The sequence below is a fragment of the Dipodomys spectabilis genome, unplaced genomic scaffold (assembly GCF_019054845.1).
Source record: "Dipodomys spectabilis isolate Male_0828 unplaced genomic scaffold, ASM1905484v1 ptg000599l, whole genome shotgun sequence".
NCBI classification, from domain to species: domain Eukaryota; kingdom Metazoa; phylum Chordata; class Mammalia; order Rodentia; family Heteromyidae; genus Dipodomys; species Dipodomys spectabilis.
In genome coordinates this window covers 977,282-996,619 of record NW_024871276.1, presented here as the reverse complement: position 1 = coordinate 996,619, position 19,338 = coordinate 977,282, and the positions used below count along the sequence as shown (strand labels likewise).

Here is a 19,338-nt window from a genome sequence, read left to right as displayed (position 1 = left end):
TCTCTGAAACTTTTTGAGTGTTCTTATGATGCCACAAGTGGAAAATTCCACCCTGTCCTCATGGTGTTACTGTCAAATGCTAGTGTAAATTACCTTCCGCCTGTATATGTAATATGTAACCTCAGACAGTAAGGTATATATGCAGTAGAAATGGATTTTATGTTTAGAGTCTCTCAATATATCTAGTCATGTTTAAATATTTCGAAATATGAAGTAATCTGAAATAGATCTGGTATTGGGTTACAGAGAAGGGATACCCAACCTGTACTACTTGAGCCTATTTGCTATATCTTCCTTCAGGAGACTCAGTATATTTGGTTTAGAGCTGCTTACAAACAGGACAATGGGACAGATTTGCAGACTGGATTTATTGATACATAGCCAAGTCTCTTCATTTGTATGTTTGTTGACTTAAGTTATTTATGAAGAGTTGAGAAGTTATGAATTACAAAGCCTAAAATGTTGGCTAACTAGCCTTTTGCAAAGCAATTGCCAACCCTATTCTAGAGCAGTAGATTTTAATATGACTCCAGAGTAGACTCACTTGGAGAGCATTTAAAAATACCTGGCCTTACCCTGGGGGTATTTTAAAGTTCCAAGGCAGCCAGCTTTATGGTCATGGTTGAGAACCATGAGATGGAGAGTTGCAGAGATGGGGAGTTTGCACAGTGTACTGGCTGATAGTGGACAGCCTTGCTGCATGAAGACTGAGGTACATGCCCAGGGACAGAGGGACAAAGTGGACTCTGCTTGTTTATGTTCAGGGAATAGGCTGCTTAGAGGTCTCATGCTTCTCACTCTTGTCTTGTACATAGCTGCTTTCTTCCTTTCCAGCTTTTTGATAGTTTACCCGTGTGATGGTCATATAGTTATTTTAAAGTTTATAGCCCTAATTCATTAATTTGTTTATTCATGTTACATTTGTTATGAACAATCCAGAGTTTCTGCTTTTGAGAAGGCTAGAATCTAGTAGGAGAAGACAGACTAATGATTAAGGCTAAGTGTTCTTTATCTGAAGTGCTGGGGGCCAGAGTTTTTCAGACTTGCGGTGATGTTTTTTTGATTTTGGAATATTTGCATACATATAAGGAGCTATATTGAGGAGAAGACTCAAGCCTCAATATGGCATAGCCTGAAGTAGTTTTTATACAACATATGTGTGTATGCATGTTTGTGTGTGTGTGTGTGTGTGTGTGTGTGTATACGTATGTATGCAGGCTGATCCTGGGGTTTGAACTCAGGACCTGGACACAGTCTCTGAGCTTTTTCTTACTCAAGGCTAGCTAGCACTCTACCACTTGAGTCACAACTCCACTTCTTGCTTTTTGTGGTTAACTGGAGGAAAGTCTCATGGACATTTCTGCTTGGGCTGGCTTTGAACTGTGATCCTCAGATCTCAGCCTCCTGAGATTTATAGGCATGATTTACACTGGTACCCTACTTATATAGTGTTTCTAGTAATTGTGTACATGCAATAGTTTCGTGGTATAGAATTTTCTTCTTGTGGCATCATGTTGGTACTCAAAAAGCTTTACATTTGGAGCATTTTGGATTTCAGCATTTTGGATTAGGGACAGCTCTCTTAGAAAATGCCATAGCAAATATTTGCCCATGGGGGCTATGGCAGCACAGAACAGAGGGAGTCTGACTCCACTTGAAAGAGGTGTGAAGTCATTCTTCACATCCACTTTCAGCATTATACACCCATGAACACATTTATTTAGCACCTTTTGTTTGTCAAGCATTGCCAACACTTGCCAGGTATGAAAATCACAAGGTCAAACCTTCTAAGAAACTCATGATTTAGAGGTGGCAGCTAGGAAAATACAAATTGTGATGTGATGGGGTGTGACTTAGACCCAACTGGATAGGATGTTACGAGAGAGGAGGGGGCAGAGGGATCAGGGAGGGCTGCATAGAGGCAGTGATTCAGGGCTGGCTGTGAGAAGATACTTCTACAAGGACTCAGATCTGCTTGGGTATTGTACTTACAAATATGTGAAGGAAGTCAGAGTGAAGTCAGAAAATGTGGGTTCAGATAACCTACACTATATATATATATATATATATATATATATATATATATATATACACTTTTTCCCTGTTCTATCTTTTTTCCCCCCCAGTACTAATGTTTGAACTCAGCATTGTATTGGCTTGGCTCTCTTGCTTATGGCTGGTACTCTACCACTTAAGCCACATCTCTTGCCCTGATTTTTGCTGGCTCTTTTGGAGGTGGAGTCTCTTGGGCTTTTTTGCCTGGGCTGGCTTTGAATGGTGATCCTGATATCTCAGCCTCCTGAGTGGCTAGGATTATAGGTGTGAGCCACCAATGCCCCATTCATTTCAACCTTCTTGATCCTTAGTTTTCCTACCTGAATAACAGAAACGATTTATTTATTTGATGAGTTACCAAGTGCCAACTGTGCTAGGCAGCATTCCAGGTACTCAGGATATACTGGTGAGTGGAGCCAAGCAGTTTCTATTTTAATAAACCAGCCTAGTAGGTGAAAGTAGAGGGTAGATTTCAATGAGTTAATTTGTACTACAAACTCTTCTGTCTGTGGGAAGTCATTGTTGAATCCTTTTTTTCTTACTCTGAATATGTAATCTGAGAGCAAATCCTGTGGGGTGGGACCTCTCATCTCTCAGCAATGCCTCCCTCATCAGCAGCTCTGGCCTACCTCTGCAGGGCTCTCAGCCTTTTTCTTACTCCCACATCTGCTTCCTGTAGTTTGTTCCAACACTTTAGATGGCGTGGTCCTGTGGGAACCTATTCAGAACTTGTCAGGCCTTTGCCTAAAACCTCCCAGTGGTTTTCCATCTCATACTACCAAGTCCTTCTGTGGCTTCCAAGTTCTGTGTTATGCCTTGCAGTGGTGACCCTGCCTCCCTTGTTTCTCCTTGGCTCCTGTTATTCTCCATCCTGTTTACCCAGCTCTAGCCATGGAGCTCTCCTTCCTCTTCCTGGAACATGCCCAGTATACTGGGAAGGCCTCCTAGGACCTTTCACAGCTTGAGTAAGCTCCCTGGCCATTCTTATGGCCTCCTATCATCTTCCTTGCCTGATCTGCCTGTTTGTTACCAACGCCCAACACATAGTAGAACCTCCATATATTAATGATGAATAGATGAGTAAATTTGCATAGAAAGATGAAGGGGGAAGTTAATGTTAATTCAGAGAATAAAGAGTGAAGAATGTGCCATTGTTGAAAGAGCAGGTTAAGCGGTACACTGCTGACCTGTGAGCCTAAGGTCCTGAATTTGAATATCAGTACTGTACCAGGTAAGCAGAATTTGCAGAATTTGATATGCAAAGGCCTTATGGAGGGCAGAGCATGGTATGTTAATGTTAATTGACTGAAAGAATGACAGTATGGCTAGGTTGCGCCAGTAGAGTAAAGGCAAATGAAAGATAATTGGAGTGGAAATGGGTGAGAAATTATTGCTCTGAGATGAGGTCAGCCATGAGTAGAGGAGGGTGAGAGACTACTTCCTGCAGGGGATATAGGGCTAAAGGAATTTGGGGGTGTTGACTCAGCTTGAGAGAAGAAAACAATACTGTATGTGGCAGGGCTTGCTGTAAAGAGCTGCACACATGTAAATTGTTTGGCTGTTTTCTCTAGAGCTTCCGTGATTGTCCCAGAAGAAAAGCTGTCAGATGTGTACAGTATTTTGCAGAGCATCCCGCAAAGACAGATTGAGGAGATGCAGAGACAGGTAAGTGGCCAGGTGCATGCAACTCTGTTGGGGAAGGGTCCTGAGGATGTCACAGGGGTCTGCCTGTGCACAGAGGGACAGCAGCCAACAGCTGGGGCTCATCTTCTCTTTGTATCCACTACCCAAACTTAAATTTGCAAAGGGAAGGCAGGGCTGGACAAGTTACTTCAAATAATAACTGTCAGAGTTTTAAAACTTTGTGGAGTGAAGTCTACTGCTATTTTAGGGGTCCTCCTGAAGCAGTGTCTTTAAGGTGTGAAACAAGCCTTTGGCAAGTTTGGAGTCACAGCATTGACTAGGACACCCAGAGACACTGAACCATCTTGAGGTAGTACTTTTGTGGTCATGGCTTGAGGATGCTGTTGTGCACATGGTCCTAGGCTCCCAGTTCAGATGGCCTTTGTAACACAACATCTGTCCTGTCCCCTTGAACACCCGAACATGCTCCTTCTTCCCTTTCCAGACCTGCTCCATCTTCTGATGCTCCTCATGGTGGCTCTCTGCCTGCCTGAAAGACTCCACTGAGTGTCCTAGTTAGTCTTACTTTCCTTTCTTTCTCCAGAAAGAAAACTAACTTTGCTTAAATATCAAGCAAGTTAAGGAAATTTCAAAGACTATCATTATATTGGTACTATTTGTTTTTCCTCTTTCTTTTCTTAATTTAAAAAAAATGTTTTATGATTTCTTAAATTTTATCTGTGTGGAAGATAGCAGGGGGGACTAGGAGGCTCTTAGCCATATTGCTTTGGCAAGGGGCCTCTGTATACCTTGATCAGAGAATAGCTCCAGGTTTCTATCTGGATGAGGGTCGATGGTCACCTGGCTGTGAGATGAAGAGATCTGATGCCATTTGTTTCCTAAGTATGTCATCAGCCTACTCTCCTGCTCTTCTCCCCATCTTTACCCTCTCTCAGGGTTTGGCTATGTAACTGGATGTCTTTCCTTCAGTGATTTCATGTGCATCTCTCCTGGGCCTAAAGCGTCAGCTCCCACTCTCTCTTTACTTTTCAGCTCCCACACTTTGGTAATGCAGTCTTAGTCTCCCTTTCTCTTTTTCATAGGATGCTGGTACCTCGATTTGTAAAGCTCCTCTTCATTGTCACTTGAGGGTTTAGGGTTTGAAAGTAGAAGAGGATGTGTTCACCTGCCTTCTGTATGACAATGCTTTATTAGATAGCCTTCCATCGCTATAGCAAATAGAAAGAAAAAAAGGTTTTTATTTCTTTTTCTGGCTTACAGTTTTGACGTTCTGATCAATGACTGAAGACATTGCTCTTACATCTCTGATGTTGGTGTGGGGGAGAGGTCAGCAAATCATGGCAGGAGCACATAGTAGAGCAAGGCTGCTTAGTTCACGGCAGCAAAATAAAAGAGAGGAAGAGAATGGCATTAGGACCAACAGCCCTCTCAAAGGGCACACCTTAATGACCCTAACACCTTACTAGGTTCTACTCTTAAGCCCCCCCAACACTTTTGGGGGGACACTTAAGAGCCAAAGTATAGCAACAGTGGACTTTTCATGAAGTAAATTGCCTGGCTTGTGCCAGCTGTGCTGATTTAAGTCCTGTCCCTAGACAAGGATCTGCCTTCTATGGGCTTCAGAAGCCTCATCTGTAAGATACTGGCATCCTGACTAGGAAACAAATTACAGTTGAGTGTAGCATCCCTGTTGGTTTGTCACAGCATATTCATGCTGGCTGTTTCTTTTTCTTTTTTTTTTTTTTCCGGCTGTTTCTGGCTTTCCCATCACTAACTGACTGCCTGCTCACCTTATGTGAGTTTGAGCAGTCCAAAGAGCCCTAGGTTTTTATCCTAAACTGTAGGATTAGAAACTGCCTTGTGTGAGATTCTGGGGTAGAAATGTAAAGAAACTAGGAAGGTGGAGTGAGCATACTCTGTGCAACTACCTGCCCAGCCTCGGGCTGGGAAAGGTTGTTTTGTTTTTGGAGCAGAGTCTTCACCAATGGCTCCCAGAGTATAGCACTCCCCAGGAGGAGGGGTAAAAGCCCCAGGCCCCAGGCTGGCCTGGCCAGTGGCAGGCTCAGAATCACAGGACTGTTGAGAAGGAATGAATGTGGGCATTCAAAACAGAATAGTTGTGGGTTATTTGGATTCAAAGAGACACTTGGATTAGAAGGCTTGGTTTTGAGCCTTGGCTCTGTCCCTATTAATTGCATGCTCATGAGAACTCACCAAAGCTGCCTAGGCTTTCATTTTCTCATTTATGAAATGAAGGGGTTGGCTAAGTCATCTCTCATGTTCCATGCAGCGATTTAACAACTCTATGAAACTCTTATCCCTACTATTCCTGGTAGCATTAAGGGGTAAGTGGTCTTCTCTTCTCTGAATGCCTCTGGTCACCAAGCGGCCAGTGTCTGCCTCAGAGATGAGTACCTCTTATCATGCAACTGACAAAAGAAGATGGAGAGGCATTCTTTACCTTCCTCTCACCCTCTCTCTAGCTTCCCTGTGCTGCATTCTAATGCTGCCCTCCAACTATCTGCTTCCCTTTCCTGAGTATTCTGTGTCCCCCAAATAACCTCTTTCATCTCACATCCCTACCTTTCTGGACTAGACTGACAACCCCAATTAGATGTGAGATGATCTGTTGAAGTAATTCCAAGTTATGTGTAAAGGATGTTATGGGAAAAAGATGGCTTTAGCAACCTCCCCTCCCCCATGTTTTGACCACTACAAATGTCTCAACATTGCCAGGTGCACCTCTTGGTTGACAGAGATGCTGGCTTGCTTGAAAACTACTGTTCTATTGAAGTATGTTGTCTCTTAAGGCTAGAGATTGCATTTGTTACCATTGCCTTACGACAAAGAAGTATCTGAGGCAATTAGCTTATAGAGAAAAAAAGGTTTATTTGGCTCACAATTTTGAGGATCTAAGATCTGGCAACCTATAAGTTTGGATTCTGATGGGGTTGGTGGATGGTAACAGCAGGGGCACATGTTGGGGGAGGTGGTTGTATGAGGAAAAAAGAAGTAGGAAAGAGAGGGAGGAGGGAGAAAAAGGGAGAAGAAGGAGGATGAGGAGAAACAGGAGGAGGAGGAGGAGGAAGAGGGGAGGAAAAGGAGGAGGAGGAGAGAAGAGAGGGAGAATGGGCTATGGCTCTACAACCCCCATTGAGGGCACACTCCCACTGACCTAGGAACCTCCCAGCATGCTCCACTTGTAAGAGGTCCATAGCACCTGATATTGTCACCCTGGGGACCATGCCTTTGCATGTGGACTTCTGAGGGATACTCATCCAAACTAGCAGGGAGAGTGAGGGTTCTTTTGCTTTAGAACAAAATATACTCTTTCCAAAATTCACTTGTCATTTTGCCTTCTGTGTATCTGCCATCAATTGAACTTGACTTTGGCAGGAGTAACTAAAACAATAGCAGACATAGTTCTCAGACCTCAGTGAATCTCTTTATTAGAGTCCTAGTTGGCTCCTTTTACAGGACAAGCACAATCTTAGGGGAAACCAGTTGCTTCGGTGGTTGAGAGCGGAGTGACCATAGATGATGAGTCAGATGAACTGAATTGATGAACCAGAACTTAATTCTGCTGAGAAGTCAGTGCTAGCTTTAGGAGCGCATGGACTGTTGCAGCCAGCAGAGGTCTCCATCTACTTTTAAGTGACTTCTGAAGAAATCTTAACTGCTATGAGCCATGCTGTTCTTCACAGGGGCATCACTACTCTCTAGAGACCAGTTTGTTCAGGTGAAGAGCAGGACTTTGCTTGAACTGCCTCAAGAAATGTGAGTGGGGCCTTGGTGAGAAAGGTATTGCAGCCCCATGTTTGCAGTTCAGTCCAGTGAATATGCTTGATGGAAGTTCTTGTTGTTACTTGAGAATTCCTGTGACCAGGAAGAAAGACTTTCTACTTGACAAGAAACGACTTAAATTCCCCTGCTGATCTCCTATGTACAAGTGAGGCAGCCATAAAGTAATTACGAGGCCAGAGCCTTATCTTAGAGCTGTAATTAAGCTAACATTTTTGCAGAAAGTACAACAACAACAACAAAAATGTCTCTGGGCTATACCCCCACAGGTCTTTGGTGAGCAATTCCAGCTTACCTGGCCTTGGACAACTAGTGGGGCATCCCCGGTTCTTTTTGGGTAAATTAAAATTAGTAGAGGATTGTAATCATGTAAAGCTGATTTATCCAGTTACTCTGTTGTCCAAGGAGTTAACTAACTGCTTAATTGATTTATTGAAGCCCTAATTATTTTTTTCAGGGAGAGATTATGAGTGATAATAAGGAATGAGTCACTCTCCCACAGGTCTAGCAATCACCTTGGGGCAAGTGATTTGCACTCAAAGACAATTGACATCAGTGTTCAGAGCACATGAGGGGCTGAAGGAGAAGTGACAGAATGTAGGTAACAGTGTCAGGATGGAGTGATTGGGTAGCATTTGGGACAGTCTTAGAGATAAGATGTTTTCCTAGTTGGAAGGTAGGAAGAAGTAGGGAGCTAAATACTTTTATGTAGTCAAATGACATATTCCTTTGTATCCTATTGTTCCTGAATTATAAAAAGGTGTCAATCTAGGGTATTGGAAGGCTGGATGGACACTGTATCGTGTAGTTAGAAATGTTTGTGTGGATAACGAAGAAGGTGTAAGTGGATCCCCAGTTTATCTGTTGAGCAGAGTTTCCAAACATTCTTTTATTGGTCAGTGGCTCCACCAGCAGTGACCTCTAACCTCAGCCACACTAGGAGGTGGAAGTGAGGAGCCTGCCTTGCCTTTGAACTCTTCTTTGTACTCAGTTGAGTAGGAGTCTTTGAGGTGGCAGGACATTCAGCATCTCCTTTTCTCTAGTCTTTAACACTCAGGATAAGTTAAAGTATCAGTTTCTTTTCAGTCTATGGACATGTCTTCATCTAAGCACACCTTCTTGTTTGTGCTGCAGAGAAGCCCATGAAGGTATAGTGGGCTATTAGGAAAATGAAAACACTACTGTTTAGCAAAGAAAATCTCATGCCTATGGTGCCCTTCCCCACTTGGGATATACTTAGACTTCATTGTGTGACCAGAGCAGCAGAGGCAACTGGATAGCAGAATGTGTGTGTATACGGCCAAGTTTGTGTGCTTGGTTTGTAGGTGAGTCCTATGAGGGTGCTCCTGTTCTTTCTTACTTATATACAATCTTAGCACATTGAATCACAATATTTGGTTTCTGTAGCAACAATAGTTTAGAAGCCGCAGATTTGAAGGGGAAAAAAAGTGAGGTTCTCCTGAGTTGGGCATCTGCCAGTCTGTATAAATTGGATCGGTTAAAAACAGGACTGTCTAGGTTAGAAACTTAGCTCAGTGAAAGAGTGCTTGCCTGGCATGTGCAAGGCTCTGAATTCTATCCTTACCATCACACACACACTTACACACACTATTAGTGGGAAAAACAGGACTAGACATATTAGACATAAGCATAGTTTCACAGGCTGCCTGAGTCCTAGCATATCACTGGAAGAAGATGGAGTTCCCAGTTCGTAGAAGTACACAGTTGTTTTTTCAGATTTTGGATTCTAACACCCAAATGAATCTTGCCGTGTGTGTGTGTGTGTGTGTGTGTGTGTGTGTGTGTGTGTGTGTGTGTGTGTGTGTGTGTGTGTGTGTGTGTGTGTGTGTGTGTGTGTGTGTGTGTGTGTGTGTGTGTGTGTGTGTGTGTGTGTGTGTGTGTGTGTGTGTGTGTTATCCCTGAGCTGCTTTTTTTTTCCCCCTCAAGTCTAGTATTCTACTACTTGAGCCACAGCTCCAGTTTTGGCTTTTTTAGTAATTTAATGGAGATAAGAATCTTACAGACATTCCTGCCTGGGCTGGCTATGAACCCTGATCCTCAGATCTCAGCCTCCTGAGTAGCTAGGATTACAGGCATGAGCTATTAGCACATAGCTTGCCATCAGTTTTAACATTGAGTCTCTATCTGTTATCCCAAAAGCATCTTAAAGGATGGGCATCTTAAATCTTGATGCTAAGACTTAATTTTCTTTAGCATACATGGGAACCTCATGTTTTACCTGAGGGTTCTGGTCTGGTGCTGCTGGGACAATTATATGGCAGTCTGTGTCCTTGTCTCCCTTATCTCTCATCCTAGCCCACCCCAGTTTACAAAGCAGACTCTTTCAACAGAGGAAGGAGGCAGCCCATTAGGAGAGTAATCTGATTTTTTATGTGAAGACCCTGAGGATGAAGAGACTCAAAATAATCCCCCTAAGACCACACAGCATGGGAGGCAGGCGGGGCACACACTGTTCTGCCTACAACTGTTCAGACCGCAGAGCCATTTGGCCTGGACTTTGGGTGAAATCAGCCTGAGCTCCCAATAATTCAGGCTGGCTGCTTATTGACTAGTCTTCTTCCAGAGTGGTTGCTTGAGACAGACAGGGTGAATGTGGAAAAGGTTTTACTTCTCATTTCCAGGATCACTATTGGAGTATCTGTCATTCTTATCTCCACCCCACCTTACCCCACCCCACCCCCAACCCCACCCCTAAACTGAAATCAAGATTTTTTTTTCTGTACATAAACTAGACTCTCAGGGCTTCAGAAGAAATGCAAGCTTTTCTCCTCAGCCATGACAAGCCACTCCAAGTTGTTTCCAATTTATCCTTGAAATTATACTGCATCAGCTGGTTGGGAGTGGCTTATGCCTGTGACCCTTGCTACTCAGGAGGCTGAGATCTGAGGATCATGGTTTGAAGCCAGTCTGGTCAGGAAAGCAGGAAAGTCCATGAGACTTTTATCTTCAGTTAACCAGCAAAAAGCTGGAAGTGAAGCTGTGATTCAAGTGGTAGAGCACAAGACTTGAGCAAAAAAAAAAAAAACAAGTGAGAATGTGAAGCCCTAAGTTCAAACCCCAGTATGAATACCCCTCCCCCCAAAATGTGTGTGTGTGTGTGTGTGTGTGTGTGTGTGTGTGTGTGTGTGTGTGTTGTGTGTAGTGTGTATAAAGGACAGGAAGGAGAAAATGGTGGAAAGTGAGGGTGTTAGTATTATGCCCACTTTTGGTCCTCAGCTCTATATAGGCCTGATTTCCTCCCAGCCCTGGAGTTCCTGCCATACAGCTGGCCCCTCTCTCTGCCCAGATCTATCTGAGCTCCCATCCACCTCACTTCCAACCCCTAGACCCTCCTGCTGCCTGGATAGTGAAGAGTGCCATGTGCTCCCTCTTGGAGGAAATATGTCTCCTCTAATAAACCTTATAGTAATTTTTCTCCTGTGCCTGCCTGCGTCCGCATGGTCCCCTGGGATGGGTACGAGGGATCCTTCAGAGGGAAGGGGTGACATTGTCCACATAACATTGTACTTATTACCCAACTCATGGAATTGTTTTTAATTGTTTTAAAAAATTTTTTTTAAAGCTACAGCATCAGGCTGGGAGTATGGCTTAGTGATAAAATATTTGCTTAGCATGCACAAGGCCCTGAGTTCAGTCCTCAGCACTACCAGAAAAAAAGAAAGAAAAAAAAAGATGCTTTGGCATCGTTTCCCTATAAATAGAGCACCTGGACCAGGTCTCTAGAGTTTTTCCTGTAAAGAACCATGGTTCTGGTTCTGGTTCTTATGCAAAGTAAGGTCCTCTGGCTACTGGAAAACCTTGGTTATGGGTGTAATCACTTGTGAGATATTTAAATTGTATAATCTGTTTTCAGTAGCACTGTGTAGTTTGTATTTTAGTTTTCCTGTGTATATAAATCTGTATGATGAAGGAGACTGGTCAATGCACATTGTTTAAAGCAGGATAAAACAAGAGCTTGTTTAATTGGAATGCCTAAGGAAGAACATTTTTTGAGTGTGTGTTTAGTTTTTGTTTTTTTTTTTTTAAATTCAACTTTGGTATTAAGAACCTTGGTGGAAAAAGACTTTTACCAAGTTTCTGATGGGAAGCCAAGAAAAGCATTTTAATAGAACTGTCTCAAATTTATAGTGCACTGGGGCCTGTAAATAAATTTTTCTGTCTTTCAGGTTTGGACTGATTTGCAGTTGTTTTGTATAGCTTTTGAGATTTAAATCCTCACAGTCCAGATGGAGAGACTATAAAGCTGCTTCCCCTGGCAGCCTTGGTATATCTTGTCACTGGGCAAACATAACTAAGCAGTGTTTGGAACTCTGTCTGCAGAGGGTCATTTATCCTATGGCAACACCAGTTTTAATTGCTTTTTCCTAGAGTAGCCGACTTAAGTGAACTCTACATTTTGGGGAATTAGGATTCTTGATTTCACAGTACAATCAAATAAATATATTCCAAGTATCTGCTTTGTTCTTAGTGTTGTGTTGGCATACTGAGGGAGATTAAAAGAAAAGGAGCTTCCAGGTTCTGCTTTTAAGAAAGCAGGCAGATTGCTGGCAAGAGTACCATTAGTAATAGATAAATTACAAGGTCCTAAGATGAGACTGGAGCAGGAGAAGGGAGTCTGGGGACCCCCAGGAAATCCCCCAGGGATTCTGGGAGAGGAGAGGATGAGCGATGTGGTATGGCCCTATGCTGGGAGGTCCCCTGCTGCAGGAGGCTGCGTAGTGTGGGTGAGCAAGGTGGGGCAGCCTGGACTGTGAGGGCCAGCAACAAGGAACTCAGTAGAGAATTGGAAAAGTAGAGAGGAATGCAAAGATGTGTGAAGAAAGGAGAAGACTGTTAATTGGGATTTAGAAAAAAGATCAAGTCTTAGAAATTACCCATTGTATTCTCTACATTTCACACATGTATGGTAAGCCTTGGAGTTCAGAATCTTGAGACTGCATTGTTGGACAGAGTTGAACTGGAACCCAGGTCTCCTGGCACCTCCTCCGGTGATTTTTTTTTTTTTTTTAATATCGCATACTATACAGCAACTCCAGGGTGATTCATAATTAGATTCTGAGGTCAGTTAATTCAGTGGGTCACAACTGGTATTTTATTTCTTTAATGAAACATAATAGGAAACTGTTAGAGAGCATTATACACAGGTAAGGGCAAATATTTCTTGAAATCTTTGCTTCAGTTTTGAGTTGTTGGGCTGGAGCTGAGGTTACAGTAGTCTGGTATGCACAAAGAAAAATTCTATGATAGAAAATGTATTTATATATTTCTAATTTTGGATTGTGATCTAAAAAGTTTGAAATATATCTTGGTGGAGAACATAGGAACTTTTGAGTTGGAGAGATCTGAATTCAAGTCCAAGTTTTGCCATCTGTTTGCCAGCTCTATGGCACTGGGCAAGCAAACTTTCCCAGGCTTCAGTTTTCCAGTAGAGTGGCTGCATGGACTGAATGAGATCATGTGTTTAAAGCATGTGGCTTCTGGTCCTCTGCTCTATGCTGGCAGTCATTTGGTACAGCTCCCCTGGGTCTGCATTTGAATTTTGGAAAGAGATTTTCTGGTAAGGAGCATGGTTTTAAGGAACCACAGTAAGTTACCAGCACGGATGTATTATGCATTTGCTTCTGGGCTTGGAAACTTGAAACAAAATTTCATCCTGTGGGTTCTGTGTACTTTTTATATCTTGGCACAGAAGAATATTCACCTCTCTGTTTTTCTGTTAGGATCAGAATGGCTTACAGGGAGACCAAAACCAGTGATTCCTTGGTATTTTGTTTTAATCTAGTGGCACAGTAGTCCTAAGTATTATTACTGTTTCTCCTTTTCAGTGAAAGAATTTTTATACTTCTAATTTGTTCTCTACCAAATTATGCTTTTTGTGTATATGCACTGGTGCTGTCCCTTAGCTTTTCTACTCAAGGCTGGCCCTCTACCACTTGAGCCATACCTCTTCTTCCAGTTTGCTGAGGGTTAGTTGGAGATAGGAGTTTTGAACTGGCTTTGAACCATGATCCTCAGACCTCGATCTCTAGTAGCTAGGTGTAAGCCATTGGCACTTAGCTTGTTTTTATTCCATTTTGTTGAACTAAAAAGGTAAAAACAAAATAAACTTAGAGGAAATTAAATTCAGAGTTCACGTCTGGATGGTAAACTGCTAAAGAGTTAGAGCTAGTGGCTGCGAACTACAAACAAGGGCACTTACAGCAATTGGAAAGAAGTAGTCGAGTATCATGCAGAAACAGCAGTTGTTCCCATTTATTGGACAGAGAATGGTTCTAGCACATGATTTTCACACTGCCCTGTGTCTCCCCTTTCCTCTTCTGCTACCTCACCTCCATCCCCCATTCCTTTCTTGCCAGCTCCATCCCATATCTGAAGCCTCACTGGATGACTGGAGGAGCCTCAGCTCCTAGATGATTCAGGCCAAGGGCTAAAACACTCCCATAAATCTGAGGCTCATTTTAATGCCACGTTAAAACAGTGTGAGCGGCTGGTTTCCATGGCCCCTGCCCTCTTTCTTTATGGGCTTCTTTGGCTCTTCTCTATAAAGAGGCCCTGTGGAGTCATTTGAAAGTTCTTATCAGTTTGCTGACAGCTATATGGGCCTTTCTGCCGAGGCCAGAAGCTCAGGCAGGCGTGTGAAACTTCTGATATTAAAATGGAAGAAAAATGCTAGGCAGAAAGGATACAATGGAAGAGCAGTGATTTGCAGTGGAAAGAATAGCTGGAGAATTAACCTTTGCAGTTCCAACTTCATCATTGGCCATTGACAGCCAGGAAATCAGGCTTAGGCAAAGCACAAGGGGTTTTCTTAGGGCTTCTGCTCTTACCCCACAACCCAAAATACCATTCCCCAGCCGTGTGTGCTTCCACGCCCTATACATGAGGCAGGCAAGCCTGGAGGGCTGGCCTGGCCAGGCTGGCTATGTCTTCCTTTACTAAATGCAGTCTGACTGGCTAGTCTCTGCTAGCATGTCTTTGCCAGTGCCAGCCTATGTCTCTATGTCCCTAGTGTTACTGTTTTCAAATTTAAAGGGACCTTCCTAAGTTTGTTTTGCTGTGCCTTTTAGGTCAGATACTGCATGGAGACCCGAGGCCCTCCATAAATGTCAGCCTGCAATGTCTGGCCCTTTTCGCCTTCTCTCACACAGAGATCCGACAGGAGGCAGCTCCTCTTTCTCTCTTACCACTTTTCCTTTCCTTCTTTGCTGGAGAACTCTTACAGCTAGCAGCTGAGGGGAAGGAAAAACCATTACCTGGACCAAGGCCAGTGGCTTGATGGGAGCTTCACAATCTTTGGCATCTTCTGCCCAGAATGTTTTTTCCAGGCATTTTGAAAAGAGCATCTTTGCTCTCCTCTTCTTTCCACTTTCCAGTCTTGACTTGGCTGGAGGTGTGGGGGAGGGGAGTGGGGCGGGGAGAAGTAGAGGTTATATGTCCTTGGAAACTCCTTTGTCTCTTCCTGTTCTTCTCACTAAAGCTTTAGGAAGAGATGAGTGGTGATAAGCAAAATCCAATGGATATATATTTTTTAAAATTACCTGTACTAATTTTTTGGAGTATAAACACATATTAACTTTTTCTAGTAATTTTGGACATAAGCAATTATGCTAGTATGTTGACTTTAGAATAGTCATTTAACTGGAGATTGACAAAATCAGAGTTTTTATAGTATGTTAATTAAATATATACAGCTGCTGATCTGTGGTTGACATTGAGCAAACAATAAATATACTGATTCATTTTATTACTCATGTGCTTCTTGAACAAAGAGTAATTAGGTCCAAAACCAAATGAGCAGCAAAATGAAACCTAGTGCCCCAAATTCCAAAGCCACAGACTTATTTTTGTATCCTTTCCTAGTGACTAAATTGGTCTTGTAATTAGTTAAGAAGCTTAACTTAGGACACTGAACTGGGCATAATTGGTTATACTCTAATTTTAACACAGAAAATAATTTAAATATATTGAAAATTTTTGTAAATATGATCCCAAGCACTCTTCATCACATAGCTCCCTCTAGGAGGTCAGGGTGGGTAGATTGGCCTCCAGTGGAGACAGCGCTCAGAGAATTTGAAGTTGCCTAGTTATTTTTGGCTTGGTATAATTTATGGTTTTGCTTTAAAACAATTTTATGATTCTGTGGAATAGGTCTTGGTAATGTAAGATAATAATCACATGTTTTTATTTCACTGTCTTCTCTTAAAGTCTGTTAATTCTGAATAAGATCAGGACTGGTAGAAGGGTAACTTCCTATGAGCCATTTTTTTTTGTTTTTAATATTTTTATTGTAAAGATACTGTACAGAGGGGTTACAGTTATATGAGTAAGGTAATGAGTACATTTCCAATAGAGCAATTGTTACTCCCTCCATTGTTCTCCCCCTACCATCCCTTCCCACCCCACCTCCCCAACAGCTCCCCCCAAGTTGTAAAGTTTATTTTCAACATAATGTCGTGCATGTCTCATTTTTACAATGGGTCAGCCTGTATCCTTGTTTCAGCATTTTGTTATTTCCCTTCTCCTCTCCAAATTAGAAAAATGTATATACAAGATGCAGGGCACCAGAATCAAATACAGAATCAAATATACCATGGAGGAAGAATATACAAAAAAAAAAAATCAAACTGCAAATGAAGCTTAATTTACTCAAGACTATATCTATCCGATAAAATAATTCTTGCATAAATAATCTTGAATAATAACAAGCATAATAAATTTGTTCTTTTTATTCTTTTGCTATTAATTTTCCTGTCATTTTGCATATAAATGATATGCATAATTTATACATATACATTTTACACAAAAATCAACTACATCTCACAATTTTTCACACCAATCATTCTAAGCTTATGAGCCATTTTTGACAATATAGTTTTCTTTCTCCTGGACACTAAAAGGCTAATATGTTATATTTACATGTTTGTTTACAAGCTGGGTATACAGCTCAGTGGCTGAGCATTTGCCTATGAGCCAGGCTGTGAGTTTGATCTCCGGAACCACAGAAATAAACAGTTGTATACTTTCTGTCCTTTTCCCTAAGATCATTAATAGCAGGAAAGTAGTTTATTTGTTATCTTCTAGATTCTAGTACTTTTATTAGGAACAAGTGGTTTCTTTTCAAGTGTTTGAAGTTCATGTATGTATTGAAGTGATCTTAAATTTCAGGTTAATTTGATCAGGCCTTGATGCTCTTATATGTGTGTCATTTGTGTTTTAGAAAGACCTTTGAGCTTTTCTTGCGGTTTAAATCTGAAAATGGGGACTGGCACAGTAGTGTGGCATTCTGGCATTTGACTGGAAGAAGAAACCTCAGAGCTAGTGGCAATTGCAAGGATTGCAATGCTTCGTGCAGGCCACAGTGGGTCAATAGCACTTCCCTTACCTAAGAGTAACTGAACACTTGTATTCCTCTAAATTTCATTGCCTAGCAAGCCGTAGGTAATTTTACATGTGATGTGGCCACAAGTACAATCTTTGGAAATCTTTACATTGGAAATTATGAAGGACCTCACCTGTCTAGTCTGTTATCAAAGTTATTTATTTTTTGTGTTGGTACTGGGACTTGAACTCAGGTTCTTGTGCGCTCCCTCAGCTTTTTCTCTCATGACTGTCCTTCTCCTGGGTCATATTTCCATTTCTCGCTTTTTGTTAGTTAATTGGAGATGAGTGTCTCCTAAATTAGTCTGCTTGGGTTTGCTCTGAACCATGATCCTCAGCCTCCTGAATAGCTAGGATTATAGGCTCCAAAGTGACTTTTTAGGTAATATGAGGGAGGGATCAGAATTCCATCACATTCACACTACACACACCACTCAACTCTAAAGGGCTTTCTGGGCTGTAGTTTGGAGACATGGATCTCTGGAAAGACTCCACTCTGATGAATTGCAGTCTTTCCCACTCATAGGTGCAGTTCATCCCTCAAGTAAGAATGGCAGGGGTATGACACTGCTCAGAGTCCCTTTACATTAGGCTTTTCCCTCAGGATCCCAGCAGAGCTTGCCTTAGTAAGCAGCAGTCAGAAGGCATAGAGGACTCAAGTGTCTGCTTGTGTTGGATGGTGATGCCTTGGGGACAGGGTTCTTTATCCTTCCAGCCCCAGCCCCAGCCCCAGCCCCAGCCCCAACTGTGTAGTGCTAGTAGAAATGGCTTGGCGGTAACCTGACCACTAACTTAATATTCATGCTATGAAAAAGATCCTGCCAAAGATGGTCTCCTTGCCCTTGTCTGGAACTGTCTTCCATAGTGAGGCAGAAGAGGAGAGAACCTCTTTCTAACATGGTTGTCTTGATGGTAGCTTTGGGGGGAAGTGAGGTTTCATGTTCTGCCCTCTGAGTCCCTTGGCATGGTAGGTGTGTGTGTTTTAATTAAAAGAAGCAGGCCTTTCAAGTGGGCCTGGTTGGAGTGAAGCTTGTTTTGTATTTTCCTTCTCTAGTCAAACAAGCCTGTGGTTTCTTTCTCCTGGTTTTAACATAGCAAACATGGGAAATCTCACCCCAGGCAGATTCCTTTAGAGCTAGTTGACCCCAAGTTATGCTCTTATTTATTTATTTTTGAGGACAGATCTTGATTAAAGGTTTCCAACACACCTTTCAGCTCTTCCAGGGAACCAGCCAGAAAAGAGAGGTGGTCATCTGCTTACCTCTGAAGAAGCTCCCTGTTCTGGCTTGGGAACAGTGGGATTCAGACAGACAGAAAACTGGACTGGCAGAACTGAGTCTGTGGTCTCTTTGCTAAGGTTTGACCAAACATTGTTTTATTGGTCAGTGGCTCCTGCTTTAGTAACCTTTCACCCCTATGACTCTTGGAGGTGCAAGCCCCTGGCCAGCCTTGCCTTTGAACTCCTCATGGCTCCTGCCTCCTCAAAGGCTCCCAGTCCAGAGCTTGTGTTTTGCTTAGGACCTTGCCTCCCAGCAGGGTCTCAGCAGTTGGGAAAACTGATCCACCCTTAGAACATTGACATATTTGAAGGTGATACCCCTGAGACTTGAAACTTATGGCTTTTTATTTCAGGAGCTGTCTGTCACATGTCAAGAAACAAGACTTGCGCTACCCTCTTTTCCTCCTTACCCCCTCTTGTTTCCCTTAGGACAGGAGGTCATAACCCTGGAGTGTTTCCGAAGAGTCCTCACAAAGTCCTCTCTTACCTTCAGTTCTTTCTGTCCTTTTTCTTCAAACTTCCCTCAAATAGCATTGATTTTGAAAATTTTCTTTTTGGAATAGTACAGAAGCATGCAATGCAAATCACAAGTGACCATTGCATCTGGATGCACAGTTAGTGGTGAAATGGGATAGTGAAAGGAGCACAAGGTTTCTGTGTTCAATCCCAAGACACCCATGGTTGTATGGAGTCTGGTTGTATTTCCAATCCCATCCTTGATTCATTCTACTCTGCCTCCAGAAACAAGATCTTGTAAGAAAGCACAGAAATCTCATGATTGCTTACCCACATCAGCTTGGTTCTTGCTTAAGGAGCAGGAGTAAAAGCAGGCAGATGCAGGGACCATGCATATTAGATGACTTCAGTTTAGCTTTTTTGGCAAGAAATCACTTGTCATTCCAAAAATATTTAATGGAAAATCCCTCTTCTACCTATGATGCCTTTAGCTTAGGCATGAGCCTCAACAGAGGTCTTTAGTAGCAAGTTCTCAATAGAGGTCCTTTGCTTTTATAAAATACATCCTTAATATACTCTTAATAATATTGTCTTTGACTGAAAGGACAGTCTGGCAGGGATTTGTTTTTCTGTTTCAGAGAAAGGCTGTTTTTAGCAGGTACTCTGGTATGTTCTGTGACACTAGGTAGTGTCCTAATTGTTGT

At 42.4% G+C, this 19,338-nt stretch overlaps 1 protein-coding gene across 1 annotated transcript in view; it reads left to right on the top strand.

Annotated features, from left to right (window-relative positions):
* Ext2 (exostosin glycosyltransferase 2) overlaps positions 1-19,338 on the top strand; it is a 121,787-nt gene that overhangs the window by 22,351 nt on the left and 80,098 nt on the right. The window contains exon 7 of the mRNA XM_042671092.1: positions 3,627-3,720. Coding sequence (XP_042527026.1) covers positions 3,627-3,720 — 94 coding nt within the window. The remainder of the gene's footprint in view (positions 1-3,626; positions 3,721-19,338) is intronic.